Consider the following 24,942-nt stretch of genomic DNA (forward strand, 5'->3'; position numbering starts at 1 on the left):
GTTAGGTTAGGTAAGGGGGAGGTGCAGCAAAACCTGGGCGTCCTTGTACACCAGTCACTGAAAGTTGACTTACAGGTGAAGAAAGCTAATGGAATGTTGGCCTTCATAGCAATAGGATTTCTGTATAGGAGTAGAGAGGTTCTTCTGCAATTGTATAGGGCTCTGGTGAGACCACATCTGGAGTATTGTGTACAGTTTTGGTCTCCTAATTTGGGGAAGGACATCCTTGTGATTGAGGCAGTGCAGCATAGGTTCACGAGATTGATCCCTGGGATGGCGGGACTGTCATATGAGGAAAGATTGAAAAGACTAGGCTTGTATTCACTGGAGTTTAGAAGGATGAGGGGGATCTTATAGAAACATATAAAATTATAAAAGGACTGGACAAGCTACATGCAGGAAAAATGTTCCCAATGTTGGGCGTGTCCAGAACCAGGGGCCACAGTCTTAGAATAAAGGGAAGGTCATTTAAGACTGAGGTGAGAAAAAACTTTTTCACCCAGAGAGTTGTGAATTTATGGAATTCCCTGCCACAGAAGGCAGTGAAGGCCAAGTCACTGGATGGATTTAAGAGAGAGTTAGATAGAGCTCTAGGGGCTAGCGGAGTCAAGGGATATGGGGAGAAGGCAGGCACGAGTTATTGATAGGGGACGATCAGCCATGATCACAATGATCATGAGCGGTGCTGGCTCGAAGGGCCGAATGGTCTCCTCCTGCACCTATTTTCTATGTTTCTCTGTTTCTATGTTTCTAAGTCAGCGCTGCCCATGGCTGGAAGCTCCACAACCCACAGCTCCACGGTGTTAAACAGCAGTCCCAACACTCCGGAGCTACAGAAGGAATCGCCTGCTCCGCGATGAAATCCAGCGCTGCGCCGCTGCCGAAGCTCTGGCCGGTCTCCGGCAGGAAAGGCCATGCCAATTCAGATGGTAGGCCGTGAGGAGGGAGGCGAAGATGCGACTCGGAGAAAAGACGCATCCTCGACCAGGAAGTGACTGAAAATACGGTTTCCCCCTCCCCCCCCCCCCCATCCCCCCCCATCCCCCTACCACCCACATAAAAAAGCCTAAGAAACCTCCAAAAACATACTTTTGACACAATTAAAAATAACAAATATGGTTAAATGACAGACAAACTGCTGGCGAGGCTTCCGACGTCCATGGCACGTATTTCATTAAACATTTGTCCTGAAGCTACAGTCCAAGAAAACGCACCAATGCCTCTCCTACCTCAGAAGATTAACAAGATTTGGCACGTCTCCAACAGCCCTTAACCTATACAGAAGCACTATCGAAACTATTCCACACTCCAAAGAGCAGCAATGTTACAAAATTTTGAAATTTAAAAAATCAAGTCTGCAATTTATCCCATCAGATAAAGCATAACAATAAGTTTAATTTGACACCTAATTCACTTTCATATCTCAAGTAATAAAAAAGTTATGGCCATTTTCATACTCGAAAATTAGCATCTTGTTCCCTATTGATTTTCTATGGACATAACAAAAAAGCTGTGATCGTGGACAGTCAAAAGCCCATAACCTTCTTAAAAATTAAGAGAACTGAATGAAATTTTCAGTTATCATAGATTGAAGCATTCTGAAACAAATATAAAATAATCTTACTTGGATGACATGAAATTAAAGCATATAATTAGTTAGTTACCCAATTGTAGCTAATTTCAAACTTCAATTACTAGATCTAAACATCTATCCATTTCTTAATAAATGATTAACATTTTTAAATAGCCCAAGTGTCCAAATAATATTCACAAATAATTCACAGTAAAACATGATTTTTAAATCTCATTTACATCAATTTATAGGCCAAATGGAAGGAATTTAGTGTTCAATTGCTGTAAATTAAAGTCAATTTAAATCGGCTTTCTAGTGGGTTCCTGTGGAACGCGCTGGTTTAGAACGTTCACATTGCGCTGGGTTTGTGCCCTCAAGTGCCCAGAAAAATACTGCGGGATATAAAGAGCCCAAAATGAACTACTCGCTATAGAAAACGTTATATACAGGGTTATATACAAGCCCCATTTAATGTAAAATAAGGTACATACCTTTAATTGTTTGCTTTATAAAACCCTGGGGCTGCGAGAGGTTGCGAGTTTAGAGAGTGATTTTTAAACTACTATAATTATTTTACAAGGCCATAAAAACTAATAATACCTTTTGCGACGGGGTCTTTCAGCGATTTTCCGTTAATGATTTACTAGGCTGAACATTTTCGATTGCAACAGCCTAGTAAAAATCGCGTTTTAAACCCGCCCCCTCTAAACAGCGCCAAAATCGCACACACGGGGTAGGGCAGATGCTCACCACGATTCAGGTAGGTTTTGTAACATACCTACACACAGGTATATATAGGTTAATAGGATTGGTATAATTGTAAATGGTCCCCAGTGCGAGTAGGATAGTGTTAATATGCAGGGATCACAGGTCGGCGCAGACTTGGTGGGCCGCAGGGCCTGTTTCCATTATGTATCTCAAAACTAAACTAAAGTAAACTCCTAGATCTCTCTGCTATACAATAAACACTGCATTTCGTTGTACTCTGCATTTCGTTGTACTCATACTTGTATTTGTGCCATTAAAGTTGAATTGAATTGAATCTTTACTCTGTAGGTCCTGCCCTGGTTTGACTTCCAAAATACCTCAACTTATCTGTATTAAGTGCTGTGTTCGGGGCAACTGTGAGGCTATGCTCAGGAAAAAGAAGGATGTGTGGGCCAGGTATAGGCAGCTGGGATAAGTGTATCCCTGGTGAGATTTAAAGGACTGAGGAACATCAAGAGGGCAAAAAAAGGGACAGAGTATAGCTCTAGCAGGTGTGATTGAAGAGAATCCAAAGAAATCAGGTAAGTATATTAAGGGGAAAAGTGGAACATGAGAGAAAATAAGCCCCCTTAACAAACCATGCAGTCCATGTATGACAGGAGACACAGGAGATGAGCAAGGTTTTCAATCAGTATTTATTCTTTGTTTTTACTGTGAAGTAAGCCATGATGTCTAGGGAACTTGGAACAAAAAATTGAGATGTCTTGAGGAGGTGCTAGACATCCTAAGGAGTGTGAAGGTAGATAAATCTCCTGGGCCAGATCAAATATACCCAATGACACACAATTCCATGAAGAGGACACAGTTCCTTAAACCCATTGCTTTTGATATAAATGAGGCAGCAAGACATCTTTAGACAATTCAGACTCTGCTCTAAAAATCACAACTCTCAACAGTTACATCATGCAACCAGAAACTGAGGTTTAATCAATTGCCATTTTCAAAGAAAATTCAAATATGAAATAACGTCAACAGCAATTTCCTGCCTCTGGATTTCTACCACACGGTGTGTGTGTTTATGATTGGCTATGGTTTGAATGGACACATGATATCGTCTCCGCACAGCATGAACCAATATTTATATTACATGGAGACACAGAGGCTGCAGATACTGGAATCTGGAGCAAAAACACTATCTGCTGGAGGAACTCAGTGGGTTGAGCAGCATCTATGGAGGCAAAAGGATGATTGATCTTTCAGGTTGATATCCATATCAGGACTGAGAGTACCGTGGATGACAGCTGGTATAAGAAGGTGAGAGGGAGGAGTTTGGCAAGGGGTTGTGGGTGATAGGTGGAACCAGATGAGGTCATAGTGAGTTAGTCGTACAGAGTGTGGTAACAGGCCCTTCGGCCCAGCTTGCCCAACAACCAGCGTGCCCCATGTACATTAGTACCATTCGCCCTTCAATTGGTTTGTATCCTAAATCTATCCTATCCAGGTACCAGTCTAAATGTTTCTCAAAAAGGTGTGACAGTACCTGCCTCAACTACCTCCTCTGGCAGCTTGTTCCTTATACATACCCCGCCATCTTTGTATAAAAAGGTTGCACCTCAGTTTCCTATTAAATCACTCCCCCCTCTCCTTATGCCTATGTCCTCTAGTTGCTAATTCCCTTACTCTGGGTAAAAGACACTGTGCATTTAGCCAATCTATTCCCCTCGTGATCTTATACATTCTATAAGATCAACCTTCATCCTCCTACTTTCTCCAAGTCGTAGCCTGCTCAACCTCTCCCAATATTTCAGGCCCTTGAGTCCTGGCAACATCCTCGTGAATCTTTTCTGCACACTTTCTAGCTTAACCACATCTTTCATATAACTGGCTGACCAACGCTGAACACAATACTGTAAATGTGACCTCACCAATGTCTTGTGGAACTATAATATGACCTCCCAACTTCTATACTCAATATTCTGGCTGATGAAAGCCTTCTTGACCACCTTATCTACTTGTGATGCTACTTTCAGGGAACTATGTCCCTGCACTCCACTCCCCAGAGCCCTGCCATTCATTGTGCAGGTCCTGCCCTGGTTTGCCTTCCCAAAATGCAACACCTCGCACGTTGTTGTATTAAACTCCATTAACAATAGACAACAGACAATATAGAATAGGTGCAGGAGTAGGCCATTCAGCCCTTTGAGCCAGCACCGCCATTCAATGTCATCATGGCTGATCACCCACAATCTTGCCTTCTCCCCATGTCCCCTGACTCCCATTATCTTTAAGAGCCCTATCTAGCTCTCTTGAAAATATCCAGAGAACCATTCCTCAGCCCACCTGCCCAACCGATGAAGAACATGCTGCAATTTTTGACAAACATCTTCGTGATCTACAATACCACCTACCTTAGTGTAATCTGCAAACTTATTAATCTTGCCTTGTACGTTCTCATCCAAATCATTGGCATGGATAACAACCAGCACCAAAACCTGAGGCCCCTCATTGGTCACAGGCCTCCAGTCTGAAAAGCAACCTTCCATCATCACCCTCTGCTTCCTTCCATGAAACTAATTTTCTATCCAGTCAGCTATCTCTCCTTTGATCCCATACAGTGTAACCTTCCAGAGAAGCCTACCATGAGGAACCTTGTTGGGAAGGATGGGTGGAGGAGGGGGAGGGGAGACATTGGAGTCAGAAGCTGAAGGGTGATGGGTGGAAACAGAAAACGCAAAAAAAAAAAAGAAAATGGGCTAAGTTAGAGAAGGCATATTCTAACTGGCAGGTAATAAGTGAAACTGGATAAAGGAGAAATGATGGAGCAATGATGGAAATGATGGAACAATGATGTTGAGGAGGGTAATAAATTAACAAATCCAGTTAATGAGGGAGAGGAGTGGAAAGAACCTAGGTGGACCAGAAAGACTGAGGAAAAGACACAATATCATATTGTTGAATACTAGATCAGTATGGAGAGAAAGAAGCTGCCTTATCTGTGGAATTCTTTGCCACAGAAGGCTGTGGAGGCAAATTCAGTGGATATATTTAAGGCAGAGATAGATAGATTCTTGACTAGTACGGGTGTCAGAGGATATGGGGAGAGGGCAGGAGAATGGGGTTAGGAGGGAGAGATGGATCTGCCGTGATTGAATGGAGGAGTAGACGCAATGGGCCGAATGGCCTAATTCTGCTCCTATCACGTGATGTTATGTAGACAAAAAGCTAAAGAAACTCAGCGGGTGAGGCAGCATCTATGGAGCGAAGGAATGGGTGACTGAAGAAGGTCTCGACCCAAAACGTCAGCCATTCCTTCGCTCCATAGATGCTGCCTCACCAGCTGAGTTTCTCCAGCTTTTTGTCTACCTTCGATTTTTCCAGCATCTGCAGTTCTTTCTAAAACACATGTGATCTTATAATCTTAATAGAGCCCACCTGCAAGGTTGGAAATTGATCAATGGCAGTTAACAGTTGGTTAAATACGGAATGAGTTGTAAAGTCTCACCTGTGAACCTGCAGTTTCCTGGAAGCAACGTCCCAACTTCGACTGGATTCTGGGGTATAGGCGGGTGCGAACTTGCTGATGATGGTTATATACAGAATTTGGGACGTGGGACACTGAAGGACTTTGGATGTGATAAGAGATTTGCTGTTGGCTTGTCTTGGCACCTTTTACCTTCTGTCCCAGGGATGAGCTGTCTATTCTAGTAACCTGGTGGATCTGGACTGTTGCTTCAGGTGGGTGCTTAACATGGATGTTCACTATGTTGGGAGAGAACTTCACTGTGGCATGAAGAGAAAGAACAGAACACAAGGATGATGAATAAGCATCAGATAAATCTTCTCACTGAATATACTGCGACTGGTCTAAAGTTCATTTGCAAGTATCACAAAACATGGAACATAGAACAGTACAGCACAGGAATAGGTCCTCCAGTCTACGATGCCCGTGTTGAACATGATATGAGGACCACCTTTATGTGCCTGCACATAATCCATATCCCTCCATTCCGTGCACATCCATGTGCTTATCGAAAAAGCTCTTAAATGCCACTGCCTCCACCACCAATCCCAGCAGCCCTTCACAGGTACTCACCACCCTGTGTGTAAAAAAACTTGTATACTTCTATAAGGTCTGCGACATTCCAGAGAAAAAAATCTAAATCTGTTCAACCATTCCCTGTATCAATGGTTCTTTATTATTTCATGTCATTCGGGTAAACCTCCTCTGAACTCTCCTTTCCAAACTCTCCACATCCTACCCAGGGCAACCAGACTACTTTTGAAGGCTTTGTGGTCAAGTTTGCAGATAAGACGAAGATAGATGGTGGGGCAGGTAATGTAGAGAAAACAGGGACTCTGCAGAAGGACTTGGACAGATCTTAACTGGAGGCGAGAAAAGACCAAGACCAATCTGGGCTGGCAACAGATGACCTCGGGCGCGGTGAGGCAATTTGGGTAGGAAAGGTGTGATCTCAAGAGGTGAACTGTGGAACTGGTTAAACAACTAGGGTGGAGGGAGGAGGCAAGGGGGGAGGGAAGGGGAGTGTTTGTAGAAGTTTCTTACAATGAGAGAATTGAACATTCATACCACTGGGTTGTAAGATACACAAGCGAAATATGAGGTGCTGGTCCTCCACTTTACGTGTGGCCTCACTCTGGCAATGGAGGAGGCCCAGGAGAGAAAGGTCAGTGTGGGTATGGGAAGGGGAGTTGAAATGGTTAGCAACCAGGAAATCCAGTAGGCCTCGGCGGACCGTGTATTAGTGTTCAGCAAAACGGTCGTGAGTTTATGTTTGGTCTCACCCACATCGGGATCACCGGATGCAGGGGATGAGTTAGAGGTTAAATGGGCTTGCTCTTGTGGTGACAAGAAAATGTGACTAATACCAGAGGTAGGCCATTCAGCCCCTCAAGTCTGTTACATCGTTCAATGAGATCATGATTGAACTGACTGTTGGCCTCAATTCCACTTGCTGGTTCGTTCTTCGTGATCCTCGGCTCCCTTGCAGTATAAAGAAACTCTATCCATTAGTCACAGTTTAATTAGATCAATTGCCTTGGCACGACAAAAAAAGGAACATAAAGCCAATTGAGTACTTAAAAGAAAAATTAGCCTTACGTTGCACACCTGGCTTTCCTCCAACTGATAGGGGCAGTGTGTGCATGGAGTGAACTACTGCAGAGGATGGAGCCTTGTCCGGTTGATGCTGATGCCCATTCGAAGACTGCACGGGGATGTGACAGAGTTTGCCAGTAAAATTAGGAGAGCACTGGCATTTGTTGCGGGAAGTGCACTGTCCTCCATTCATACACGGCAGGTGACAGACGACTGAAAAAAGTAAATCCAAGGATGAGAAACATGAAACATTAGCACAGCAATTGTAGCTCGACACACACACATTGAGAAATGTGGCCCCAAGCATTCATGCTACCATATAATCCCACATAATAAATAACACAGCAGTGTAACTGTAAGCAATATGCATTAATAATACAATAACGTAGTTAAGTAAAGCCATGTATAAATGTTGCAGCATCGCCCCAACCATTAGGAATAATGGGTAGGCCATTCAGGACTGAAATGAGGAAAAACTTTTTCACCCGAAGATAGACACAAAATGCTGGAGTAACTCAGTGGGACAGATAACATCTCTGGAGAGAAGGAACAGGTAACGTTTCGCGTTCAAGATCTTTCTTAAGACACACAGCAATGTATCCCAAAATTACGATAGCAGCTATGTAAAACCATGCAACAACACAACAGTCACCCCAAACAAACTTCTGCAATGTAACCCAACGTGTCACCACAAACAATAACGTCACAATGTCAACGCCAAAGAATAACGCAGTCATGCGCAACGCTAATTGAAACATTATGACACAATGTAACCCTCCTGAATAACGCAGCAATTGAACAATAATTTAATAACCAAATGCCAAATAGTAATCACAAACAATAACACAAAACCATTACCCCAAAATTTTACATAAGTACTTAGCAACAAGATTGTAAGAGAAAAAAAAGATTCATGATGGCAAATGTAACTCCTTGCAATCAGAAATGGGAGAATGAGTTAAAAAAGATGTCTGCACAGGTACTCCCCAGTTTACAGCAGGGTTCTGTTCTTGAGAACTGTTCCTAATCCAGCATTTCACTAGTTGGAAATGCAGCTGTGAACCGAGTTCCCAGGTGGCAGAAGATGCCTGCAGTCCGGTAGCAACCAACAAATCCATCCCACTGGTGTCCCATAGCCTCCTTCATACGTACAGGCTGTAGACACGTCAGACATTCAGAAGATGGTCATACAGCATGACAACATGCCCTTCAGCACAACTCATCTCGGCAGACCAAGATGCCCAATCTAAGCTAGTCCCGTTTGCCCATGTTTGGCCCATATCCATCTAAACCTTTCCTATCCGTGTACATGTCCAAATATATTTTAAATGTTGTCATAGTACTTGCCTTGACTACTTTCTCTGGCGAATCATTCCATAAACCCACCACCTTCTGTGAGAAAAAATGCCCATCAGGTTCCTGTTACATCTTTCTTCCCCTCTCACCACCAATCTATGTCCTCATGTTCTCGATCCCCCTGCCCGGAGAAATAAGATCCCATCTATTCCCCGCATGATTTTATACACCTCTATAAGATTATCCCTCAGCCTCCTGGGCTCCAAGGAATAATGTCCCAGCCTTCCAAAACTCCCGATAGCTCTGGCCTTTGAGTGCTGGCCACATCCTCGTAAATCTTCTCTGCAAACTTTCCAGATTAATAGCTGGAACAGATGAACACAATACTCCACGTGCAGCCTCACCAACTTGCACAACCTTAACATAACATCCCAACTTCAATACTCAATGCCCTGTCTGAAGACAAGCGTACAAAAAGCTATTAAATGTGGACACAGGGAACTGCAGATGCTAGTTTATAGAAAAAAGACACAAAGTGCTGGAGCAACCCATCAGGTCCAGGCAGCATCTCTGGAGAACATGGATAGGCGTTATTTTGGGTCGGGACCCTTTCTCAGACTGATTGTGTTTGTGAGGGGGCAGGGGGTAAAAGCCGGAAGAGAGGAGGGGCAGGACAAAGCTTTGGCAAGTAATAGGTGGATACAGATGTAGGGGTAATTTAATAGGCAGATGGTTGGACAAAGGCCGGAGATGAAAAAAACAGAAGGTTTGAGACAATAGGATTAAAGAGTTGCCAATCATGAAGATAAAGGAAGGAATATTAAGATATTAAGGGGTGGGGATTGAGGGAAACAAGTGCGAGCTCACCATAATGTCAAGCTCTTTGTCCGTTGCCTCTGGCTCTGGGTGTTTTTCTCTGGGCAGTAGTCTTTGCCTCCCAGTGGTGTCCCCTTCTCCCATCTCCAACATCCTTGCTCCTCATGGATTCCCCCTGCCTTCTATCCTCTCTGAACCTTTTTATTTCCAACTGTCGGCTGTGACATCGACCATCTTGACTTCACCACTCCCCTCAGCCACTCCAATCTCACCCCCTCTGAACACACAACCTTCCTCTCACTCAGCAACAATCCCAACATTGTTCTTATACCTGGCAAGAAGAAAGGTACATTTGGAGTCAAGCAGGCTGGCCTCTACAATGGTGAGGCCGAGTGCCTGCTCTCGGACACCTCCTCATACCTACTTAGTTTAGTTTAGAGACACAGTATGGAAGCAGGCCCTTCGACACACCAAGTCCACGATGACCAACAATCCAACAACAGTACACTAGTTCTGCCCTACATACTACAGACTACAGACATATTTACAGAAACCAATTACCGCCAAAACCTGCACATCTTTGGCATGTAGGAGGAAACCGGAGCACCCGGAGAAAACCCACGCAGTCACCGAGAGAACGTACAAACTCCACACAGACAGCACCCATTGTCAGGATCGAACCCAAGTCTCTCACGCTGTAAGGCAGCAACTTCATTGCTGCACCACCCCTCCTTGACCATGACCCACGGACAAACACAAGGCCATTATTTCCTAAACACTTTCCGTGCTCATCACCACTGGCAATCTCCCCTCCACGGCCTCCAACCTTATCATAACCCCAGCCCCACACGACCCGCTTCTATCTCCATCCCAAAATCCTCAAACAGGGCTGTACTGGTAGACCCATTGTTTCTCCCCCACAGAACCCATCTCCAAATTACGTGATTCCATTCTATTCTCCTTTGTCCAGTCCCTTCCCACCTACATCCGAGCCTTCTTTCAACTCTTCAATAACTTTCCATTTCTAGGCTCCCATTGCCTCATCGTTACCATGGACGCCCAGTCCCATGACACATTCCTTCCCACATCAGGAAGGTCCCCAGGTCCCCCCGGTTCTTCCTTGAACAGAGAAGCAATTGGTAAGTTAGTCCCTGTACTAACACTTTCCAAATTGCAAAGCCTGCAACTTAACAACACAATGTAACATTAAACAATAACAGTGATTTAATAACACAGCAAGTTAACATCGAACAATAATACAGGGACTCAATGGCAACAATAATGCAGCAATATACCAACCAGTAACATCGCAGAAGCCCACACAACCTCAATCAAAAGCAGCAACTTCAACGCAAAGCTGCAGTGGCTTAAACACAGCTTAACTGAACACCATGACATGAAGCAGCAAACTAACACTACACACAATAAAACAGCAACCTAATACCAAACTATAAAACATTAAAGTAACCACTCATAATGCAGCAACTTAACACCAAGCAATAACTAACGCCAAACAATTAACAAACGCTTGACACCAAAACACTGCATCATAACTACAAACAAAAATGCAGCAACATAATACAACAATACCACAGCTTAACACAAACTTTAACCAACTCAATAGCAAAGAAAAGTGCAACAAGTTAACATGAAATAATGTTGTGGGGTAAGACAGTCAGAATCTTTTTCCCCCAAGATGGAAAAATCAAATACTAGAGGGCAGAGCTTCACGTTGTGGGGGGCAAAGTTAAAGGAGATGTGTGGGGCAAGTTTTATCTCTATGCAGAGGATGGTGAGTGTCAGGAACACGCTGCTGGGGTGGTGGTTCAAGCAGATAACTTATTGCCATTTTGGGTACGGATATGCTGGGAATGGAGGGATATGGGTTATGCGCAGGCAGATAGGTGATGGTCTTGGCATCGTGTTCTGCACAGACATTGTGGGCCGAAGGGCCTGTTCTCATGTTGTACTGTTCTATGCCCTCTGTTCTGAAATAACCAACGATACAGCATCCAAGCATATGAGAATAACAAAGCAATTCAACATAAAAAATATTGCAACAAATTAAATTCTACTGTAATACACAAACTCAATATCAAACATGTGTAACTTCAAAACTCAAAGCAACTCACCACCAAACTATTTGCCAAAAACCTATCAGACGAGAACAGTGACACCAAAGAGCAAAAAGGTAACTCAACATTAAAACTTATTCACCATCAAAATGTAATGCAGCAACTCAGCAAATACTACACAATAATGCAGGAATTTTACATGGATCAATAATACAGCTGCATACTAGCAACTTAATATCAACAAATAATCTGATTTAACACTTCACAACAACAATTCAAACAATACAAAGCAACTCAAAATTAAAGCAGAGCAGAACAACTCAGATTGCACTAATAATGCAACATTAGGATCAACAAATAGGAACCCAACAGCCAAACATCAACATATCAGGGCGCGATTCAACGTGAAACAATAATGCAGCTAATTAACAAGCAATCACAGTGAAACCCAACATCAAACAATAAAGCGAAGATAGACACAAAAAGCTGGAGTATCTCAGCGGGTCAGACAGCAACTCTAGTGAAAAGGAATAGGTGATGCTTCAGAACGAGACCCTTCTTCAGATTGAAAGTCAGGGGATTGAGTGTCATTTCCATTTCCCTTGACTCTCAGTTTGAAGAAAGGTCTCAACCTGAAACGTCACCTATTCCTTTTCTCCAGAGATGCAATCTGACCCACTGAGTTACTCCAGCTTTTTGTGTGTTTTGGTTTCAACCAGCATCTTCAGTTCCTTCAAACAATGAAGCAACAACTGATTTCAATAGCCCAAAAAGTGATCAAGCTATAACAAAGCAAGCAATATCACACATTACAGCAACACTGTATCGAACAATAACAGAGCTAAGTACCGTTATACAAAACAATAACACCAAAACCTAATGCCACAAATTATCAATTTACAATGTACTGATGTAATATTAAACAACAATGCAGGAGCTAAGCAACAACAATAATACAAAAATGTGACATCAATCACAAAGTCATTTGAATCATAATAAAAACAGCAACGTAAACATTGATAAACACAAAATGTTGGAGCAACCCAGCGGGACAGGCAGCATCTCTGGAGAGAAGGATTGGGTGATGTTTCGGGTCGAGACCCTTCTTCAGACTTAACATTGAACGCTAGCAACTCAACATTAAGCAATAACAGCAATTCACACCAAAAATATGATGCAGCATCCTATCACCAAATAACCCAATTTAACAACTCAGCATTAAATAATTAGAATAGCCATAACGTCATACACCATGGCAACAGGCCCTTTAGCTATCTGCAGCTGTGACGATCATTAATTATCTATTTACACTAATCCATTTTTTCCATTCTTCATCCATGGTTGGTATATTCCCCCCCATTCCCATTACCTAGCCATTCACACAACTTACTGCAACCGATTAACAAACTAACTAGCAAGTTTTGAGGATGTGGGGAGAAATCTGAGCACCCCGGGCAACGTACATAGACACAGGGAAGAATGCTCAAACTCTGCACTGGCAATGCCCAAGGTCAAGAACAAACCGGAGAGTCCCTGCAACTGTAAAGGAGCAGCACTAACTGCCCCCAAAATCACAGGTCAAACACAAGCAGACACATTTTGTAGTAACCCAACATAAGCACAATATCAGTACTTCAGAGAGGTCCCCATCAAATCCTCCTCACTGATCAACAACACAGATGCACCTGACCGCTGTCTGCCTAACCCTCTACTGTACACTCTTTACACCCATGACTGATGCCGAAACACAACACCAATGCCCTCTATACTTTCGCCCGTGACACCATGGGCAACACAGTGGCGCGGAGGTGGAAAAATGTTAGTGGAGGTGCGCATGTGACCCAAAGCGATGGGCTGAATGGACCTCACCAAATCTATATTTTCTTCGAGCGAAATTTAAGGAAAGGTAATTAAGTTGCAAAGAAAACTGACATTTGAGCAATAAAACGCGGTCCTTCTCAGTAATTACTGAGCCGAAGTTGCACTTAACTTAAATTTCCTGTGCTGAGATGGGGGGGGGGGGGGGGGGGGGGTAATGGTTCAAAGCAAAAACAATCCAGTTCCTAGTCATGTTAACAGTTATCAAGAAGAGAAAACGTTGCTGGGATCTGAATCAATCTAGTTTGCAATCCACTCCAAAAAACAATATATTTTAATCTACACTAAGAGCTGTCAGCCACCCAAAGCTTATTCACCCACAAAGGAATTTTGTCTGCAGCCTGAGGCAGTCTGCACGTTCATACAGTGCGTTGGGGCCAAGATGCAATCTCAGATTCAAGGCAGCTTCCTCCTGCTTGGGGCTCCAGAGGAGACAGAAAGCAATGGCAACAGAAAGAAAATATCTTATGCGAAGTGAATTGAAACAAAATAGCCTTTTACCAGCAACAGAGTCATCTGTTTGTAACAAAGCTGATCAAAAGTATTGACACTGATGGGCATCAAAAGATGAATGTAAAAGAAATGAATGTGGAAGTGAACTGTTGCTCTGAACTGTTCAGTATTACGTAACTTGTGAACTCCAGGGACGTTAAGGTGAAACCAATCTGTTTATTGTGGGAGTTAGCACTTAATGCTTCTGAGACTCAGTACATGCTATTTTTTGATAGTTAGCCATGTGAACTCAGCCCACCATGTCTGCACTGACCATGATGCCGATCTAAATTAATCCCATCTGTCTGCACACAGTTGTGTTTATGTGGGGGGGGGGGGGGGGGGGGGGGGGGGGGGGGGGGGGGGGGGGGGGAGGAGGGGGGGGGGGGGTGAAACAGGGCTTGCTATCTCTCCCTTTGGGGGAATGCGACTTTTTGTCGTATCCCCCTTCTCTGCCTCCATCTGCGCTGAGGCCTAATGACGGAGCTGGCGACCTCGATACTCCGGAGGCAGCCAGTCAGGACTTGCCCTGGGCTCGCTCCCGTGAGGGCGGTCTGGCTTGGGGCTGGAACGGCGCTCCCATGAGGGGCTGTGACGCTCCCATGAGGGCGGCCTGGCGCGGGGCTGAGACTCTCCCGTGAGGGGCTGTGGCGCTCCTGTCGGAGCGGCCCAGCTCGAGGGAGGAACGGCACTCACGTGAGGGCGATCCGGCTCGGGGTTGGAACGGCACTCATGTGGCTGGGACGGCGTTCTGGCGGCGGAGATCTGACTCCGGGGTTCAGCCGCGGGCCAGCGGCTGCGTCCGCTGGACTGGAGGGCGGCAGCTTCGACCACCCCGGGCCGCGGTGTTTGAGCCGGCCCGTTTGCGGGGTTCGGTGAGTCGCGGGACTGATTTACCATCGCCTGGTGGGGTATCGCCTCAGCGCAGAGGGAGAAGAGGAGGGAATAGACTGCAGCCCTAAGATTTTTGCCTCCGTCACAGTGAGGAGGTGCTTGGAGAACTCACTGTGGTGGATGTTAATTTGTGTTTATTGTTGTCTATTATTGTATTATTGTATGTCTATTATTGTATTATTGTATGTATGACTGCAGGCACGAAATTTCGTTCAGACCGTAAGGTCTGAATGACAATAAAGGAAATTCTAATTCTTCTTCTAACATGGTCAGTCTACCTCTATTCAGTTTGTTCATGAGCCTGTCTAAATGCCTCAGTGAATAGTGAAAGGCTTGGATAGAGTGGTTGTGGAGAGGATGTTTCCACTAGTGGAAGAGTCTAGGACTAAAGGGCCTGTCCCACTGTACGAGGTAACTCAAGAGCTCTCCCGAGTTTAAAAAAAAAAATCAAACTCATGGTAAGTACGTAGAATGTATGTAGTAGCTACGTCGGAGCTCGTGGACGGCTCGTAACGGCAGGTACTCGGGAAACGCGGAAACTCGTGAAGTTTTTTCAGCTCTGTGAAAAATGGCCACGAGAGCCCTGAGTACCTACGAACGGCTTTTACCGTAATTCTCCGAGTTCGAATCAGGGGAAACTCAGGAGAACTCTTGAATTACCTCGTACAGTGGGACAGGACCTTAAAGGTCATAGCCTCAGATTTAAGGGATGCTCTTTTAAGAAGGAGATGAGGAGACATTTCTTTAGTCAGAGGGTGGCGAATCTGTAGAATTCTTAGCCACAGAAGGCGGTGGAGGCTATCAGTGGATATGTTTAAGGCAGAGATAGATAGATTTTTGATTAGTACAGGTGTCAGTGGTTATGGGGAGAAGGCAGGAGAATAGGGTTAGGAGGGAGAGATAGATCCACCATGATTGAATGGCATAGACTTGATGGGCCGAATGGCCTAATTCTACTCCTATCACTTGTGACCTTAAACGTTGCTATGGTATCTGCTTCCACTACTTCCCTTTCCAGGCACGTTTACACTCCCTGGGTAAGAAAACCTGTCTCACAAATCCCTTCATAATTTCTCCCTCACCTCAAAACCTATGCCCTCCCGTATTGAACATTTCCACACTGGGAAAAAGGCTCTGACAATCTCACTTCACTGTGCCACTCAGAATTATATAAACAGACACTCCCTGACTTGCGCAACAGGCGACTTATGTAAATCGTACTTATGTAAACAATTCTGTACTCGGTAGCTAGTACAATCAAGGCAGTTTGTACTTTCCACAATACTGTGAGATTACTCAGGTTTACATTGGAAACAAGCCAGTAATGGTAGCGGTGCTGGACCAGCAGGGCTGCATGCATGCCACAGAAAGTGCAAAAGATTTGGAGGGGTGGAATTTGTTAAATCTTCTTCCGTCACCCATGCTTCCAGGCCCTTTTCTACGGAAAGGTCCTCGCCTCCCAATGATAAACCCTTCTCCCGTCTCCAAATTGGGCTAGCTTAGATGGGGCATCTTAATCGGTATGGACGAGTAAGGCTGAAGGGCCTGTTCACTATCCACTACTCCAGTCTTTTCATCACTTCTTCAAATATCTCAATCACATTTGTTATGAAGTACCTCTCTTGCACAAAGCCATTCTGGCTATCATGAATTTCATACCATTTCAAATACGAGTAAGTCTGTCCTTCAAAGTGTCCGATCATTCCTCTGCAACTGATTCGAGATTGACAGGCCTATAGTTTCTCAGTTTATGAAGGAAACAAGTGATATCGAGAAATCAAGAGCATGAGGAATGGGAAGAGAGTTCCAGGGATTCCAGAGAAATTGAAGGGACAACTACCTGCGGCAGGGCAATTAAATTCAGAGATCGATCAGAGTTCAGATTGGGAGGAATGTAGACTTCATGAGAAAATTATAGGGTTGGAGGAGATCACAAAGATAGGGAATGTCAACTTTCCTGGAAGCAAAAAAATAGAGACAATGTTTATGTCCAGCCTCTGCTTAATTGAGAGCCAGGGAAGATCACTCAGGCTGATGAGGGAACAGGAAGTTTAGTTTAGTTTAGTTTAGTTTAGAGATACAGTGCGAAAACATTCCCTTCGGCCCACCAAGTCCGCATCGACCAGCGATCCCCGCACAGTAACACTATCCTACACTCACTAAGGACAATTTACATTGATACCAAGCCAATTAGGTGGCGCCGTACAATGGCAACATCGCCAACAGTCTGTCTCGTCCTTTTCTTCTTTTGTTGTTTTTGGTCTGTTGTTAAATGCATGTTTTAATGTATCTTTAGTTTATCTTTTGTGGGGGGTGGAGGAAATTTTTAATCTTTCTTCTGCAAAGATACGACTTTTCCATACGGTATCTCTGTCCGCACTGCGGCCTTACATCGAGGAGCTGGCGGCCTCTTGCTGGGGATCAACTTTGGGAGCTCCAACCGCGTGAGCCTGCGGACTTAACATCGTGGAGCTTGTGATCCCTTTGACAGGGATCGACTTTGGGAGCTCCAACTGCGGAACCCTGCGGACTTAACATCATGGAGCTCGCGGTCCCTTGGTTTAGAGACCGACTTCGGGAGCTCCAAGCAGCAGGAGCTGCGACCGCCCCGATCGCAGATTAATTAAAATTACAATTAACCTAAAAACCTGTACGTCTTTGGAGTGTGGGAGGAAACCGAAGATATCGGAGAAAACCCAAGCGATCACAGGGAGAAATTACAAACTCCGTACAGACAGCACCCGTAGTCGGGATCGAACCCGGGTCTCCGGCGCTGCAAGTGCTGTAAGGCATCAACTCTACCGCTGTGCCACCATGCCACCCACTACAGTCGTCTGTCTTTTTTTATTTTTGTCTTGTTAAATGTATGGCTTGAGTTAGTTTTTATTATTATTTTTAGCTGTGTATATGTGGTGGGTGGTGGGGGGGCTGTGGGGGAAACCGTTTAAATCTCTTCCCTGTGCGGGGACCCGACTATTCCCTGTCGGGTCTCGGATGTCGTTGGGCCTAACATCGTGGAGCCGGCAGCGACCTCAGGCCGGGACTAACCTGGGGGCTCCAGTTGCAGAGCCTGCGGAACTGACATTGCGGAGCTGGCCAACTTCGGAGCGGGAAGAACTGTGGTGGCGCGCGGCTGCGACCCGACTTTTGGAGTTCGGAGGCACCGGCCGCAGACCCGGTGGACGGGAACATCGGGAGCTCGCAAGTCTCTGGTGGGAGACCGCTTTTCCGAGCTCCGCAACGGCGACTTCTCCCACTGGAATTGTGGGTTTAAGGACATGGAGCCGGGGTCTAACATCGCCCGGCGTGGCTTAAACGGCCTCAGGACTTACCATCGCCCGCCAGGGGCTTTAACATCGGAGCCCCAGTTCGCCTTGACACTGCAGTTGGACTGCTGGACCACGGGAGAAGGAACAAAGGGAAGAGATAAAGACTTTGCCTTCCATCACAGTGAGGAGATGTTGGAGACTCACTGTGATGGATGTTTATGTAAACTGTGTTAACTGTGGGTCTTGGATTGTTTTGTAATGTAAAAAACTGTAGAAATGATATTTCGTTCAAATCTAGGTTTGAATGACAATAAATTGCATTCTATTAAGGGTTAATGGCACAGATACCGTTAAGACACATACACAGAGTTTTATTAGACCCTGGATTTGTAACAGTTGTGCAAAGCAGAATGACCAGGTATAAAGGTGGGGTCAATAACAATTCCAAAACCCAGATTGGTGCAGTTTTGGGAGCAAGAGGTACAGGACAAAAGACTTAGATTTTCATCGCACACTACCGATCTGAATAGATAGAACAGACCTAAGGGGCTGAAAAACCTGAAATCATTGTTGGAATTTTTGGCAATGTATTTAAACCCACGCTGCTTCTCTGCATTTAAGGGGATTGTAAGTCTGTAATTGAAAAGATTTAACACTGAGTTTAAAATAACACAATAGACACATTGGGATAAGCAGTGCAATGAAACAGTACGCACATTACTTTGTTACTGTATCTTGAATCTGGGACAAGCATTTCCCTATGCTAAAATATATAATTGTGACATAAAATGCATGTAACCTTAATTTTTATGATTCCATTTTAAAAGCAGAATAATGTATCATTACACGTAAAACAAATCTACCAAAGTTGACTCATTGTTTAATCATTTTTCCAAAAGTAATATTTAATAGTGAGTTGTCTGAAGATTGAGTTCCTGAAGATTGGCGGGTAGCAAACGTAACCCCACTTTTTAAGAAGGGAGGGGGAGAGAAAATGGGGAATTACAGACCAGTTAGTCTAACATCGGTAGTGGGGAAACTGCTAGAGTCAGTTATTAAAGATGGGATAGCATCACATTTGGAAAGTGGTGAAATCATTGGACAAAGTCAGCATGGATTTACGAAAGGTAAATCATGTCTGACGAATCTTATAGAATTTTTCGAGGATGTAACTAGTAGCGTGGATAGGGGAGAACCAGTGGATGTGGTGTATCTGGACTTCCAGAAGGCTTTCGACAAGGTCCCACACAAGAGATTAGTATACAAACATAAAGCACACGGCATTTGGGGTTCAGTATTGATGTGGATAGAGAACTGGCTGGCAAACAGGAAGCAAAGAGTAGGAGTAAACGGGTCCTTTCACAATGGCAGGCAGTGACTAGTGGGGGTACCGCAAGGCTCAGTGCTGGGACCCCAGCTATTTACAATATATATTAATGATCTGGATGAGGGAATTGAAGGCAATATCTCCAAGTTTGCGGATGACACTAAACTGGGGGGCAGTGTTAGCTGTGAGGAGGATGCTAGGAGACAGCAAGGTGACTTGGATAGGCTGGGTGAGTGGGCAAATGTTTGGCAGATGCAGTATAATGTGGATAAATGTGAGGTTATCCATTTTGGTGGCAAAAACGGGAAAGCAGACTATTATCTAAATGGTGGCCGATTGGGAAAGGGGGAGATGCAGCGAGACCTGGATGTCATGGTACACCAGTCATTGAAGGTAGGCATGCAGGTGCAGCAGGCAGTAAAGAAAGCGAATGGTATGTTAGCTTTCATTGCAAAAGGATTTGAGTATAGGAGCAGGGAGGTTCTACTGCAGTTGTACAGGGTCTTGGTGAGACCACACCTGGAGTATTGCGTACAGTATTGGTCTCCAAATCTGAGGAAGGACATTATTGCCATAGAGGGAGTGCAGAGACGGTTCACCAGACTGATTCCTGGGATGTCAGGACTGTCTTATGAAGAAAGACTGGATAGACTTGGTTTATACTCTCTAGAATTTAGGAGATTGAGAGGGGATCTTATAGAAACTTACAAAATTCTTAAGGGGTTGGACAGGCTAGATTCAGGAAGATTGTTCCCGATGTTAGGGAAGTCCAGGACAAGGGGTCACAGCTTAAGGATAAGGGGGAAATCCTTTAAAACCAAAATGAGAAGAACTTTTTTCACACAGAGAGTGGTGAATCTCTGGAACTCTCTGCCACAGAGGGTAGTTGAGGCCAGTTCATTGGCTATATTTAAGAGGGAGTTAGATGTGGCCCTTGTGGCTAAGGGGATCAGGGGGTATGGAGAGAAGGCAGGTACGGGATACTGAGGTGGATGATCAGCCATGATCATATTGAATGGCGGTGCAGGCTTAAAGGGCCGAATGGCCTACTCCTGCACCTAATTTCTATGTTTCTATGTCTGAGTTATGGATATGAAAATTTAAAAAAGAACAGCATATTAGATTGAAATGAAAGACAAATCTTCATAAGAATATCATAGTTAAAGGTTATTTAATTGTGATTTGGAATGCATGGAATGCATCGCATCTGGGTCAGGTGGCTTGTCAACATTTAGTGCAGCTAGCATTTCAGGTACCTCAACTTTCCCACAATCTCTACAACTTCCTCTGTTGAGGTTCCAGTGGAAGCATCTTCTTCCTTGGTGAAGGCTGATATAAAGTACTCATTTTGCACCTCAGTCATATCTACTGCCTCAATGAGTGGATTTCTTTCTTTTGTTTTTATTAATTACCCCTCTTTTGTTACATCCCTTTCCCCATTTACATCCCTTTGTAATATTTTCAGATTCCCTTTTATGTTTGCTGCTTGTTTTTTTTCTCATGCTTCTTTACCTCTCCTTATTTCCTTTTTCTTAACTTTCCGTGACTTTTTGTAATTAGCCTGGCTCTCATTTGTGTTTCCAACTTGGTGTGTGAGATCTACGTTTTTTTTTTTCTTGTGCTGCTTTAATCTCTATTATTAGTCATCAAGGGATTTCTCGCTGTAATTCCCCTTCCCTTCTCCCTCATGGAATTTACCCAGATGGCGGCTGAATCATCTCCATCTTAAAGGACTTCCATTGTACAATTATAGTGTTGCCTGCCAAGCATCAATTCCTAAAGGGAGCTGATTTAGCTGGAATGACATTGAGGGGCTGAAAGAACAACATACAACTCTAAATTCTATCATTAAACTTCACTCACACCCAGAAAAATAACCAATTCCAGGTTCTGCATCGCTGAACGTTCTTTTATATCTACTGCAATTCTAAATACATACTCCAGCTTCGTGCAAAAGAACAGAGTGGGGACAGTGGGACATGGGCTCCTAGAAATACCGGGAACAGAAGCTGAAAAGATCTCAACACATTTATTTAGGAAAGGAAATGAAGCAGTTCCAAAAAGCTGGACAAGGCTTTCAACAGCAGGTACTTAACCTCTAACCAGTACTACGTCACCAGAAAATGGGACTTTGATTTGGTACTCATTTCTTGTTGTTTACCTCAGGTATGAAATTAGTCCTGTTGAAAGCCAGCCCACATTAGCTTTAGCCCACAGCTCTATTGGTTCATTCACAAATGTTCCTTCCATCCACATCTGCAAACTATTTAAGATATTTAACCTAAATGCTTGAACTTTAAAAAAATGAATAAACGTGTACTGCTTATAATCACAGATATGTTGAGGCATGCCACAAATGTGTACCCAAGACAATTAGTGGAATTGGGTTGATGGTACAGTGGAAATAGTGAGCAACTTCCTGTGTCTGTAATACTAACCATTGGGCAAGTGTATTTTTAGTTTAGTTTAGTTTAGAGAGATACAGTCCGGAAACAGGCCCTTCAGCCACCGAGTCCGCATCGACCAGCGATCCCCGCACATTAACACTATCCTACACACACTAGAGCCAATTTACATTTATACCAAGCCAATTAAACTACAAACCTGTACGTCTTTGGAATGAGGGAGGGAAAACCGAAGATCTCAGAGAAAACCCATGCAAATTTTATTAACACTTATCATAATTTTTAACTGTGATGAATACGATTTTGTTTATGGCTGCGTGCGCAGTAAAATCAAATAATTTTCAAAATTTACCTGAGATTGTTTCATATAAATCTTAATCTTGTTTAAATCTCTGGACCATCTCTTTATGACCATGCCTGGTGGAATAAGAGTCAACTACAGCTCAGGAAAATGTACCCACATTTGGAATGCGTGGGTACATTCTTTGCCATGTACTCACATTCTTGGGTACATGGCAAACCGAGCAGAATGTAGCAACACAGACAAGTGACATGGGGCCCATGGAGGGTTTAGCTATAAGATGCGAGGAGTAAAGTTGAATGGACCTATAACAACCATATAACCATATAACAATTACAGCACGGAAACAGGCCATCTCGGCCCTACAAGTCCGTGCCGAACAACCTTTTCCCCTTAGTCCCACCTGCCTGCACTCATACCATAACCCTCCATTCCCTTCTCATCCATATGCCTATCCAATTTATTTTTAAATGATACCAACGAACCTGCCTCCACCACTTCCACTGGAAGCTCATTCCACACCGCTACCACTCTCTGAGTAAAGAAGTTCCCCCTCATATTACCCCTAAACTTCTGGCCCTTAATTCTGAAGTCATGTCCTCTTGTTTGAATCTTCCCTATTCTCAAAGGGAAAAGCTGATCCACATCAACTCTCATCATTTTAAAGACCTCTATCAAGTCCCGCCTTAACCTTCTGCACTCCAGAGAATAAAGACCTAACTTATTTAACCTTTCTCTGTAACTTAGTTGTTGAAACCCAGGCAACATTCTAGTAAATCTCCTCTGTGCTCTCTCTATTTTGAAATCCTTCCTATAATTGGGTGACCAAAATTTTACACCATACTCCAGATTTGGTCTCACCAATGCCTTGTACAATTTTAACATTACATCCCAGCTTATATACTCAATGCTCTGATTTATAAAGGCTAGCATACCAAAAGCTTTCTTTACCACCCTATCTATATGAGATTCCACCTTCAAGGAACTATGCACGGTTATTCCCAGATCCCTCTGTTCAACTGTATTCTTCAATTCCCTACCATTTACCATGTACGTCCTATTTTGATTTGTCCTGCCAAGGTGTAGCACCTCACATTTATCAGCATTAAACTCCACCTGCCATCTTTCAGCCCATTCTTCCAAATGGCCTAAATCACTCTGTAGACTTTGGACATATGCATGGCAAGTTTTTTTTTTTTTTACACAGAGAGTGGTTGGGGCCTGGAAGTCATTGCTGGGGGTGGTGGTGGAGGTGGGTCCGATTGTGGCATTTAAGAGGCTTTTAGATAGGCACATGGAAATGCAAGGGATAGAGGGATATGGATCATGTACATGCAGATGAGTTCAGTTTAACTTGGCATCATGTTCGGTGCAAATGATGTGGCCCGAAGGATTAATTCCTGTGCTGCACTGTTCTATGTTCTATATCCACGACAATTCTTTCCATTAGTCTTAGTGGCTTGTCCATTCTCCCTACAAATCGAGTCAGAACTTTTTACGATGATGGAAAAATCAAACACTCTAGGGTGTAGCTTTAAGGTGTGATGGGCAGTGTTTAAAGGAGATGTGTGGGCAAGTTTTTGACACAGAGGGTGGTGACTACCTGTAACGCACTGCTGGGGGGGAGGGGGGGGACTTAGATACCTTAGTGGCATTTAACAGACTTTTGGATAGGCATATGTATATGCAAATAATGGAGGGAAACGGGTTATGTGCAGACAGATGAGAGTTGGTCTTAACATCATGTTTGGCACAGACATTGTGGCCAATGTGCTTGTCCATGTGCGGTACCATTCATTCTATGCCCTATGCTCTAATTCCTTTTGAAACTTTAATAAAATCATGATGGGAATAGATAGGGCAAATACAGAGTCGTCCACAGGATGATCTCAGGACTATCTGGAAAAATGAGAGCTGCTTGGACAATACGTATAGCATGGGAATGGGAAGGAGAGATGCAATGGTTGGCAACAAGGAGATCCCGTAGGCCGGTGCAAAATTCAGCGAAATGGTCCCAAGTATATTTTTGGTCTCACTGATGTACAGGAGCCAACATCGGGAGCACCCATCCTGTTTGTCCATAGATGCCCCCTGACCCGCTGACTTACTCTAGCACTTTGTTTCTATCTTAGAAATTCACGTTAGTCATCAACACTAAAGAAGTGAACAAATATCAACTGCTGCAGCCTTCACTTCCACATATTCTACTTACTGACTCCAAAAGGCAAACTTCTTCCCAACATCTATAAACTATCCTCTGAATGATTAGTATGTTCTCCGTAAATGTATACACCACGTGGCAGGTGATGGACATGGGACATCTCAATGGTTTCCAACCACTTTGAGATTCACCTTCAGGGACAGTTGTTTCTAACCGCATCTCAGGCTGCCTTGTTCATGTTAATGTTCAGTTACTTGCAGCTAACCCCTGGAAATGGTTTAGGGCGACACGGTGGCGCAGCGGTAGAGCTACTGCCTTACAGCACCAGAGACCCGGGTTCGATCCTGACTACGGGTGCTGTCTGTACGGAGTTTTACCTTCTCCCCGTGACCTGCGTAGGTTTTCTGCAGGGATCTCTGGTTTCCTACCACTATCCAAAGGCGTATAGGTTTGCAGATTAATTGGCTTGGTATAAATGTAAAAAATTGTCCCTGGCGTGTGTAGAATATTGTTAGTGTGCGGGGCTCGCTGGTTGGCACAGATTCAGTGGGCTGAAGGGCCTGTTTCCATGCTGTACGTCTAAATTAAACTAAACTAAACTAAATCCCCATGGCTGTACTGCTAGCGAAAC

At 44.1% G+C, this 24,942-nt stretch overlaps 1 protein-coding gene across 5 annotated transcripts in view; it reads right to left on the reverse strand.

Annotated features, from left to right (window-relative positions):
- Positions 1–24,942, reverse strand: part of ltbp1 (latent transforming growth factor beta binding protein 1) — a 295,601-nt gene that overhangs the window by 204,369 nt on the left and 66,290 nt on the right. For 4 of the 5 annotated variants that reach the window (XR_008723852.1, XM_055639325.1, XM_055639327.1 and 1 more), the window contains exons 6-7: positions 7,401–7,610; positions 5,784–6,061 (exon numbers count right to left, since the gene is read on the reverse strand). Coding sequence is in view for 4 of the 5 variants with exons in the window: in XM_055639325.1 (XP_055495300.1) it covers positions 5,784–6,061; positions 7,401–7,610 (488 nt within the window). In the remaining variant the exon portion in view is untranslated. The remainder of the gene's footprint in view (positions 1–5,783; positions 6,062–7,400; positions 7,611–24,942) is intronic. The other variant, XM_055639326.1, reaches the window with a different exon arrangement.

Source organism: Leucoraja erinacea, chromosome 8 (assembly GCF_028641065.1).
Source record: "Leucoraja erinacea ecotype New England chromosome 8, Leri_hhj_1, whole genome shotgun sequence".
Classification (NCBI taxonomy): domain Eukaryota; kingdom Metazoa; phylum Chordata; class Chondrichthyes; order Rajiformes; family Rajidae; genus Leucoraja; species Leucoraja erinaceus.